At 35.7% G+C, this 11,458-nt stretch overlaps 1 protein-coding gene across 8 annotated transcripts; it reads right to left on the bottom strand.

The window, feature by feature from the left end:
- Window positions 1-495: 495 nt before the first annotated feature.
- Window positions 496-11,261, bottom strand: LOC126759811 (active breakpoint cluster region-related protein). 8 transcript variants are annotated; one of them, XM_050474936.1, is made up of 14 exons: window positions 11,157-11,261; window positions 9,812-10,316; window positions 5,568-6,241; window positions 4,888-5,506; window positions 4,512-4,795; window positions 4,321-4,441; window positions 3,751-3,771; window positions 3,340-3,438; window positions 2,268-3,281; window positions 1,799-2,182; window positions 1,560-1,729; window positions 1,360-1,499; window positions 1,045-1,294; window positions 496-938 (listed from the first exon to the last, which is right to left on the bottom strand). In XM_050474936.1, exons 2-14 carry the CDS (start codon window positions 10,130-10,132, stop codon window positions 749-751), a joined length of 4,287 nt encoding a protein of 1,428 aa, XP_050330893.1. In that variant the 5' UTR covers window positions 10,133-10,316; window positions 11,157-11,261; the 3' UTR covers window positions 496-748. The 8 variants fall into 8 exon arrangements, with proteins under 8 accessions (XP_050330893.1, XP_050330890.1, XP_050330891.1 ...); XM_050474933.1 differs by having other exon boundaries at window positions 11,081-11,256; XM_050474934.1 differs by lacking the exon at window positions 11,157-11,261 and adding an exon at window positions 10,757-11,070.
- Between the last annotated feature and the right edge of the window lie 197 nt (window positions 11,262-11,458).

Raw genomic sequence — 11,458 nt, 5'->3', positions numbered from 1 at the left:
TTACATATGTCCAACATTTTGAGGTTCTCACCTCAGATATAAACCAGTTTTAACCAATATAAAATTTTTTTTCCCTCATGTTCCATTTTATTTCGTATTTCATTCATGCCACTATAAAATTCCGAAAATGATGTTACGTTATTTTGCATTTCAGGTGACGATATGTTCTATTGTATTGTTTTTGTAAACTGACAAAATTTTAAATTTTGTCTAACTTTTAATAAGCTTCCGTGATAGTACAAGCAGTGCAAATCTATGGTATGGAGCAGTGTAGATAGATATATTTATAATATTTCGATACTTCCAGCATCATTAGAGTGCGCTTTAATCAATACTTTTCTTTTGTTTTGTTTCATCTGTTAATATTGTATATGTATCGACTATAAAAATTATATTTTTCGGCACACATCTGCCAAAAATTCTCTCTTGCTGCATACACCCTAGGGAAACTTTTATGCGCCATACAATTGCAATGTTCTTAATTTCTTTGATTCATTTTGTTTTTTTTTTTTGCAATATTTCGTAAACTCTTCCGCTTCTTTCACCATTTGCGCAATAGCGAATTGTCGACGTTTGCACCGTTTTGCATATGCCTGTATAAATACAATGGAAGCTACGTAGTTATAAGAATAATTTCTCTCACGCAGGTTATGCGTATGCATACAAAGGCCCTTTGCTTGCTACAAAAATATATGCATTTTACAATATTTCTGATTAGTCACTTTCACTTTGCCTATGAGTTAATATTTTAATCCTTTTTAATACGCGCCTGCAGGAAGCAATAGAGTATGCCTGCTTGGGCCATGACATCTACGGTACTGGAGGCTAGCAAGTCTTTCTGTTTAGCTTGCGTTTGACCGGGCCGCAGTAACGTCGGACCGAAGACCATAGCTAAATTGTGCAGCGACATTTTGTTGTCAGCCTCCTGATGATGTACCCTAAAATTGAACGACGCAAACAATTATTGAGAAGACCTTTTTGCTTCTACCATTCCATGGATTTTAAATACATGTTTAAATTTTTTTTCAAAATGATTGTACATACCGAATTAAGTGATCCAATATATGATTTATAGATGCTTTATTCGCCTGTGGCAATTCTTCAAATACTTTTATGAGTTCATTTATACGCGCCGTCTCGTTGTTATTACTGAAAGCGCTGAACGTTTCAAAAAATTTCGGATAGAGAGCATCGGTAAATAATGCCTCGGGTAACTCTCGCAGATATGACTTCAAAATACCCGTAACTGAGTGTATATCCACATCTTTCAGCAGCTGTTCAGCCTCGTAGGCATCTTAGAAGAAAAGCAAACAGAATTAGCAATAGTTTTCAACAAAATTGGTATTACAGATCACATACTAGTTTCGAAAGACTTCTTCAATTTGGCCAAATCGGAAGCGGAGCCACTCACGCGATAAATCCCCACTTCAGACATGCCGCGTCGTTCTACTTCACGGATGCAGGCACTGATAATGAATGGAATGTCTCGCTTCTCACGCCTGTGTTAGGTGCGAAATCATTGTACTGATATATTACTGAGCGTAGTAATTATTACTTACTTTAAAATTTGACTCATTTTGGCACCAAAGAGCGCACCCGGCTTTGAAGTTGGCACACGTCGTAAAGTTACTTCGCCGGGTACAAATCGCAGTGTGGTATTCAGCGTTATGGTCTCGCCAAGTTTTAGTATACGCGGCAATGGCGTCTCTTGCAACCAACTACGACTAAGCTGTAATGAAGTTGTTAGCAAAGATATGAAGTAAATTTTCTGAATAACTTAATAGCTTTTATAATTTACTTTTAAGACGTGTTTGGCTCGTAACTTAGGACGTTCATGTGCTTCATACAACAAAATTCGCACATTCTGGCTGCCCTCAAGCTCTAATACAAAACTTTCATTCCAAAGTGGGCTCAAGCTACGACACACCATTTTCGTGGTGGCTTTTCGGAAATAGTGGCCATACGAATCCACTTCTATGCAAATGTACAAATCGGCAGGCTGGTCAAGACCCGTCAGACCGTGCACTGTCATATGCAGATCGCCCACTAGTAGACTCTCGTCATTGGTGTTTCGCATCAGATATGAACCCATTTCAGTCTTCATACCTTTCTGCATGGCAACGATAAAAGCGTGCACCTCTAAAGCGTTTATCGTGTTCGCTCCAGGTATGTTGCAGGTTTGCTAGATTTGCAGAAGCAAGAAAAGCCAAATTTCAAATATCAAATGGAAATATGTATAAAAACAAGTGCATTTGTACTTTACTAACCTTCAGCGACAGTATAGATTCAATCCACTGCGTGCGCTCGAAATCAGAACTCAAGAAAAATGTTATTGTTTTATTGGTTGCTTTATTGGCAATGCGGAAGACTAAATTCGGCGATGCCAATACCAGCTGCGACTCTAAGTCAGCCAATTTGCGGCGATATTTATCACCCGAACGCAAGCCATTGGACTTTCGTCCTTTATCGTCCTTCTCTTCGAGCAATAATTGATCACGTACTGTGCACGCTTGCGTTTTCAATTGCAATATATTTGCAGGACTAGATTCTTTGAGGTCAGCACTGGCGTCTGCCTCTTCGAACACCACAACATCTTTCAGCGGTATAAACCATTTCAGCTCATAGTCAATTCGGTCACGTCCGGATGCCTTGTACTTGGCACAGGCGATCACATCATTGAACAAGAAGAGATGCCGCAACTTACGATGCCCATCCACCAATTCAACAATGAAAGAATTCTTCACCATGCGTCTCAGATTTTTATTCGATTCGGTAGACAAACGTTGGTTCACCACATTGAATTGTTTCAGGAACAAGTGTATGGTCTTCTGTGCCTGTCGCAATGGCTGATGGTCCGGATGATTGGGTGGTGTTTCGCGCAACAAGTCATTGAAAACTAATGCATTGATTTGTACACGCGCCACAGGTTTATGCAACAAATCCTCCAGGGTAAGCGACTGTTCGGTATGTAAATTTACGACAATCGTTGAGACAATTTGTTTGAATTGTGGATTATTAGCGCTGCACTTCTTTACTGTATCAATTGCCTGGCCGTAGTTGTGCAAGAAAGCGCTATACAAGTTAAAACTGTCTGCTAGACGTTTGAAGGGTTCACCAATAAGAACGTCTCCTCCTTCGTGCGCCGCTATCGTTTTCAAATCGTTTAGAAATTGTGTGTGCACATCATAAAGTTCGTCGATTTTAAAAAATATCGTATTCTCTTCTTCCTCCTTGATCACAGGCTGTGATGTACCCAGTGTGGCATGAATTGCTCTCTTATACTGCGAAAAAATAATAATTAATATGGTTATATGTTAATTAGGTAAATAAATACCCCACCTGTATCATTTTGTTGAGGCATTCCACGTATATTGTTTCACTTTGTATAATACTGCTCAATATAGAGCGTATTTTAGCGCCTCGTGCGTTGCCTGAGACCTGGAAAAGTGTAGAGCTTTTGTTTATATTTTTGCAATTATAATCGTAACATGAACAGAAATTTTAGATTATCACAATAGCTCGCACCAGCTCTTTTGAATCAACTTTATTAATAAATGAAATGCACTTCATATTAAACTTAACCAGTCGAGAGTAATTTACTAATTTTAAATAAAAAAATTCAGTCAGTACTTTTTTGAAAATTGTTCTATTATTGCTTTGCTTTTCAAGTAAGAATGAGAAAGTTACTTATGTATTAAGCATATCTATTAATTATGGCTATAATCAAAATTTTACACATTAAATACTCACTAGTATTGCTGAAACTAAATTCTGTTGGGGAAAAAATTTTAGAAATAAAATGGTAAATCCACAGTTAGTAAGTGTAAAGAAATAATGGTCAAATGTTAAAAATATTTCAATTTTAGTACAGTAAGTATATGTTCCAAAAATACTAGATCAAAAAATTTATGTGTTGAAGTTAGTAGGAATAAATAGAAAAGTAAAGGCTGCACCGGATTTGCCTTTAGATGAAATTATTTCTCTAAATTACAAATTACAACACAAAGAAATTAATTGTTAATATTGCAAGTTTCGAGTATACGCGGTAATCATAGGAAATCTGCATAAGTTTCGAATTTTCTATTTATTGGAATTGTTTGATTATGAACAGTCAAAGGGTGAATGTGAGTTAATTTGTAAGTATTGGTTAAGCATGTATTCATCTATATTTCTAAAATTAATATTCGATCATTTTTGGAACATATATTTTAATAACAACTAATACATGTCCCGGTATGTAAGTAAAAATATGTGTATATATGAGGAAATATGATGTGAACTTTCTATATTGATAATATGAATGTGAACAGAAATGATTACCTTGCGTAAAGCACTAGGGGTTTGTGAATTTTGCTCGTCGTGAGATATAGTTCGCATTATTGGTGGCCCCTCGTACTCTCCATCGCTGTCCAAAGAGCTTGAACGTGTTTCATTGCTTTGACTACATCAAAATAATATTATTTGTTATTGTGATATACGGTACTTGGTAGGGTTATGTCATTTTTACTTACTGCAGAAAATAATCAATGTTCACATAATTTGAGCTGCGTCCAGGTGATTCAGGGTCTGTCACACTCGCTTGACTGCTTAGGTGTGTGGCAGAACCGATTGGAAGCGTACTGCCTGGTGTGGAGAGGTCATCGCGACTAGACGATGAACCGTTACCGCCAGGTTTGATATAAACATATTCACCTTCGCCGTTATCCAGCGGCACTGTGTCATAATACGGTTCATTGTCCACTACAACCTTTGCACAATCAGAGCCCAAAGATGAAACTGATTCGTAGCTTTTAATCTGGTAAAAAAATTGTGCAATAACAAATGTTTATACAATTTACAAACAGGTAATTATGAAATAAGAATAGACCGAGCAAATTTCTTACTTACAATTTCAGATATGCCTTGTGATGCTAGGGATTCTTTCGAGCCCACAACTTGAGTTTGGCTATTTTCTGCGTCAGCCGCCTGAAGTGAATAATGTGATTTCTTTTCCAAGCTATTTGTTGAAGAACTATCTGCTACAGCTAGCTTTGAAGGTTTACTCAAGCTTCCGGTGGGTGATACACCCATCGCAGTGCCACTGGTACGACCACCTGTAACGTTTCTGTTTTGTATAGAAACTGTTCGTCCCAAACTGCCAGTAGGGCTTTGTGTTATTGCCATATCCGTTCGCTTGGTTTTTTCAAGACTTTCCGATTTACCAACTTTACGTCCCAGTTCTTCCATTAAATCAGGCGGATTAAACTTCCCCAAATCCGATGTCGTTTTCCTGTTGGATGTAAGCGCCTTACCTTCCATAGATTCTGGTGATTTTTGCCGCAAAATGGCTGATGGTTTTAAATTGCGTTCAAGTGAATTCCCAGGACTATCAGATGATGACAAATTTCCAGATGCGCTAGGTAAGGGCATACTGCTACCAATGTAAGGTGTATCGCGTTTTGGAGATGACGAAAGTTGGCCAGGTATAGTGGGTGGCTCGACGCGTCGGATATTCTTGGGAGGCGGTCTGAAAAAAAATTAAATATAAAATAATAACTAGAATTTAGTGTAATGCAAATAATTCATACCTTGGAGGCATTTTCTTCTTATTGTCGGCATGTGCTGCATACGATGAAGCTGACATTGAAGGCGATGTTAATGCAGGGGATAATGGTGGCGCAGTCGGTTCAACTTTTGTTGAATTTTTACGTTCGAAACTACTCAAAGTTGGAGTCGTTGTGCTCTGCACTGACTCACTTCCCTCCAGTCCACTATCCAAGTCGGCATCCATATTCGTTTTGCTCTCTTTCACCTCGATTACAGTAACAAAGTGTGATGCCTTCTGTGCATTTGTTTTTAATGGTTTCTGTCCAGTTTCTACGGAGGATGTTATTTCAGATTCCTCAATATCTTCCAATGGTAAGTGACGAACTGCGTCACTATCGCTAATTGTAGAATTTGTTCCAAACGAAGCAGCCAACTCATTTATACATTTATGTAGGGCACCATTCTCGTTTTGCTGACGAGTATCCTTTTCAGTGCCCATATCTTTGTCTTCTTGTTCAAAACTTTGTTTTCCACTGGTATTTTTAGTGTTGCCGGTACCGGTTTCAGCAGATCCCGAGCTGATTTTGGAAATGCTACTAGTATTGATACTACTGCCGCCGACACCCTCAACATATTTGTTGTCAGTATTGAGTGAATATCTGTTGTTTTTGTCTTTGATATCATTGCTGGCTTCACGTAAATTTAAACTAGATTTCTGCAAAATTAATGAAAATATTTAAGTTTAGAACAAAATTTTTTCTAAAGGGAAATCCAAACACCTATTTTGTGAAAATATTTTATTCTTTAATAAGGAGGAAAAGTTATAATTAGAGTTTATTTTGGAATTGAATAATATATTTTCCTGCAGAGGTCAAAGTTAAGAACAAAAAGTTTATATAAATTTAATGATCATATCACAGTATTAAAAATACATAATAATTTATATTCTATTATAACAAAAAATAATTAAAAAAAACTTCACACATTTTGTTAATTTATTATAACACAATAACCATTAAAATTTAGGCAAATGAGGCGGATAGGATTATGTTTTGTCTTATGGTAAACTGCGGAGATGGCTTAAACCTTTAGAACTCCCCAATTTGTCCAATAACACTTGAATGCATTCATAATATCAATTTCATATGTTTGTGGATACAATAGAAAAAAATAAACTTAATCGAGTTCTCCATCCCAACAAGTTGTTGATTTTTATTCACAGCTTTTACTTATAAAATAATTTTAAGCTCTGGAATATGTTTTCATGTACTCTGCTGTGCTCTAAGCAACTTAGTGGATATACTATGCGCATGCTATCAGTTGCACTTAAGCCATCGTGTCCGACATAAGAAGCCAAGTATAAAAGATAGCTTATGCATTGGAGTGTAAACAAATAAAATTAAAAAAAGCCCTCATAAAAGATATTTTTTATAAAGAAATTTAGCGTGGTCACTCGGCGCACCTAGCATACATTTGACATAGCTAGGCGAATGCATAAAATTAAGTATGGAATTAAAAAGCACAATGAGATAACGAGGAATAAACGAAAGTCTATTGAAAATGAATTTTTATAAAATGATTAAATGCAGCACACGAATTTGCGTTGAAGATGGCAGAGGTATTGACAGCTAGTACGGGGGCTAACTATTACAACTTACTAACCGTGTTCAGTATTAAATATTCGTGTATCTTTAAGTACATATGAATAGAAATGTATGTGAGAATTATGTATGTCTACAACGATCATGTGAAATAAGTATATTACTTTGTTCAATGTGCATGGCATAACTACCTTTTACAAGGAACGAAAAATACACGTTAAGTACTTATGTACACTGACATAAAAATATGTAGACACGTATGTAAGTATAATATATAAATGCACACGATGATGTATAAAATCATCAAAGTTAATAATAATGCAATAAAAGTTAATTAACGATAAGCTTTAGTATTTTAAGAACTTTTGAAAGTAGTAATGGCCACATATGTATGTACATACTTATAAATGCTTAAAAGAAATCTTGCATTAATTAAAAGAGCACAGGCTTAAGTCATCACGCCTTTCAAGCCGAGTGTCGATTAATACCTTCAATTCAATGAGGAATCCTTATTTTGGACAAATCTAATTGTGATGAAGGCATACGACAAGACGAATTAATACTCAAATAAGCAATATGTAAACTATTCTATGAATGAGTGAGCAAGTATTGGCGTTTATTAAATGCTAACGATATTGTGATTCACAAAGCGAGCAAGTGACTGGTTGAATGTGGCGGCTAAATACCGACACTGGCGTTGAAACGCCTATGAATATCGTACAAATATATGGTAGTATATCAGTACACACTCATACATTTCAAAGTACCTATATTTGACGTTCAAAACAAAGATAGTGAAATAAATATACTTATACATATGTATGTATGGTCATATAATATATTATAGTCTATAATTTACATACATATATGAACTGAAAAAAGTATTGTTACAAACGATTTTACATTTTTATGCCCTCTTCTACATTGCAAGTACTTAATGTAATATCTTTTTCATTCTAAGATAGTAGTAACATTTATTTTCCCTTGAAAGAATCGATTCAAAGTTTACCCCTCTTGTCCACAGTTTAAATTTTTCCTTGAAGGATGACATTGCAGCAGCTGCACGGTACAAACACTATGACTAGTATATGATTTAAAAGTAGGCGTTTTTGTCTTTGTATGCGTTTTCGATGAGATTTTTATTTAACTTTTATTTTTATTGGTTACTTTTTGTTTCTTGTTTTCCTTAATATTAGGGAGTTGGCTTTGCACTTTGTGTTTATTTCTCTCGTTTCGAGTGGTAGATGCGCACCGCACGATTCACCCACATACAATTACACGTCCAGCAACACTGCAAGTTTCATTGCCCAACGCTCTTCGCCCCTCAACAAAAACTAAATTGGTGAGTTAAAAGTCACTGTTGGCGTTGCAACACGCGCTTTTACGTAATTTCTGGATTTCTCTCACTTCTTACTACGTCACGTTGTTTTCATAATCGAGTTTTTGTTTTCATTACACTTTTTTTGTTTTTGCCCGTTGTCAGGCTAACACAAATTGCAAATGCACCGAGAGCTTTGTAAAGATTTCCAATTTAAGGAGCACTACCTATCGCATCGTGGTGCTGGTAGCCTCTTAAGCAAATAGAAGTGCGTCTCCGTACGTTTTTGTAGGAGTCAGTGTTTAAGATTAGTGCCTTCTTATAGATAAAACTACCAAATACGTGATATGCTATGTATTTGTATTTTTGGAAAAGTTCTTTGTGTCTTAAAAACTATCGAAACGTTTTCTGTAAATACGCGCTCCGTGTTTGCCTTTCGCCTACGTTGCAGACTATTGCGCTACTACTACAATACTCTTTTTTGTGGTGGCAGGGAGTGTGGGCAGCGTCGGGTGGCTGATCTCCAGTGCTGAGTGAGTGTCGTGATTGTGGCACTGGTGGGCGATAGCTGCTTACGCGTTTGTTGTGATAAGATAACAAACTTCTTTTGCCATTTTTCATTTGTCGTTGTCGTGAAATCGCACCGTTATTGCTTCTGCTGCTTGTGCGCGACTGCGACAACTTTTTACTAACCTTTTTAGCGAAAAATATGAGCTAAACAATGTTATATTTTTAGCGTTTGCGGTTTTTACTTACTACTTTTATTTGGAATTTTTCATTTTTGCTTTGCCCTGACTTCGGTTAAGTAAATGGTAGTTCCAGCAATATAAAGGGAACAAGTGGTTGATGTTGATAAGGAAATATTCTCTGTATAAATCACTTGCTCATATTTTCTGCTTTCCTATTTTTGCCAGTTTACTTGAATCCAACAAGGGTTAGAGTATGTAAACCAAATATTTTCTTAACAATGAAGAAGTTCATATTTCTACAAGTCCTAATCTCAATTTCTTATAATGACTAGTGGTGTTCACGGGTAATATATTTTATAAAATACATGTGGAGAATTACAATTCTGTTATTTTAGATTAGTTATGCATACAGTTTTTAAATATTGCAGTAGGGTTTATTTCAAAATTAACGAATAATATGTAAAAATACTCGTTACATTTAAATTTCGAGTTTAAAAGAAGCGAAAAATAAGCAATTAAACTCTACCACGTTTTTACTTTTAGATCATAAAATGGTACTGAAGAAAGTGTTTACAATTTACATTTTTTGAAGTTCTCCTAATTTATCATAGTGATGTTCACATTTTGGGTATATGTATATTTAACATATCATATATTTGTATAATAAATATTCTTACCGATATATTAATTGCGCATGCATCCTCTCCACTAAGCTGATTTGCATCAGTATCGGCTTGCAGTGTTGTATTAGATGTGGTAGCAGCTTCGAACAAAGAAGTTGGATCTCCTCCAGATTCACGAAACTTTTCAACGTCTGACAGTAAGCGCTCCAAATATTCGACATAAAGTTGCTCTTGCTCCAATTCTTTTGTCAACTCAACAATTTTTAACTTGTGTCGTTCTAAGCTGGCTCTCACATCTTGTTCCCACGCATCTGATAGTGAACTCTGTGGAAAACGTTGCATCCACAATCGTTGGAAATCATTAAATACACTCATTTTACTATTTTCGTAGATTTTTTTGCGATATTATTTTATTTTTTTCTCTTTTGAATTGGTGACCAAAATTTTAATTTATTTCTGTAACAAATTATTTGCATATCGTTACAGTATTTACAATGTCAGTGCTTGTTGTTGGCCTTGCATCTCTTGCATATCGCTCTGTGCATCATACTGCTGCAATCTATTCAAATATACATATATGTACATATGTCTATACATAAACAAAAAAATATATTTTTTACAACCGTAGTGTTATATGCAGGTATGACTGCAAACATAAGAAAGATGATATGCCACGCACAAGTCATAACAATGCAACCAAAGTTTTCTTACAAGTTTCCTTTCTTTTTCAATGACGCCCACATGTAGTCTAGCAAAAGTGGATTGCAAAGTGGCCGCAGATGCTGCGCTTCGCTCATTTACCACTATATTGCTAATATATCCAACAAACAACATGCAATCAACCCTAAACTGTCTAGTTTATTAATTTGTGTAAAAGTTCACTGCCACTTTCTATGCGCCCTCCTCCACAGTAAAAGCGAAAATACGAAAAATATAAAAGACAACATTTTTTTTTTTTTTAAATAACTCTACACCCATTTTTAGAGAACCAATATGTACCTAGGTAAATGCACTTAGAGAAAGGGGTATTTTCTTGCACGTCTTGTACGGCTCCTACTGAAAACCAGAAGCCATGTATTTCTTAATTTATTTGTTGTGCTAATTATCGTAAAGCGCTTATGTTTCTATTACATTATTTGTATCTTGTCTAGTTGTAAATAGAAAAAAATTAAAGCCCGAAGTACGACTCAATCGAAATGCAAATTGCCAACCACGATGAACGGTTCCAGCCACAGAATGAACGAATGGTTGGCTTTGCTTTGTGTTACTCTTCGCCGACTTCTGCTTAGCACTCCGTTTTCACACATTTAGCAAAGCACATACCGAATTTCTTCACATTTTTTGCACTTTTTCGAATAATCTTTCACTTATTTTTTATAATAATTCGATTATATTTTACACTGTATTATTTCCAATAGCTGATTGAAAATCAAAGAAATAACTTAAAAAAGTAAGACACTCCCGTGAAATACGCAACTGAATGCATTCGCTTCCGTATCTATTGTTTTGTTGTTGTGGTACATTCACAGAGATGCATTTGAAAGTAGTACGATCACAGGTGAAAAGACCGGTTACTGAAATCGATACTGTTTGCCGATATCAAAATAGTGATGATGTTTCATATCTGAATGAGGAAGTATTCATAAATCGGATTTTTGGTATTTGGTTATTTTCTTTGGTTATTTTTTTAAATAATCACTT

Source organism: Bactrocera neohumeralis, chromosome 5 (genome assembly GCF_024586455.1).
Source record: "Bactrocera neohumeralis isolate Rockhampton chromosome 5, APGP_CSIRO_Bneo_wtdbg2-racon-allhic-juicebox.fasta_v2, whole genome shotgun sequence".
Lineage (NCBI taxonomy): Eukaryota > Metazoa > Arthropoda > Insecta > Diptera > Tephritidae > Bactrocera > Bactrocera neohumeralis.
The sequence above is the reverse complement of the archived record's forward strand: the minus strand, read 5'-3'. Positions and strand labels throughout refer to the sequence as shown.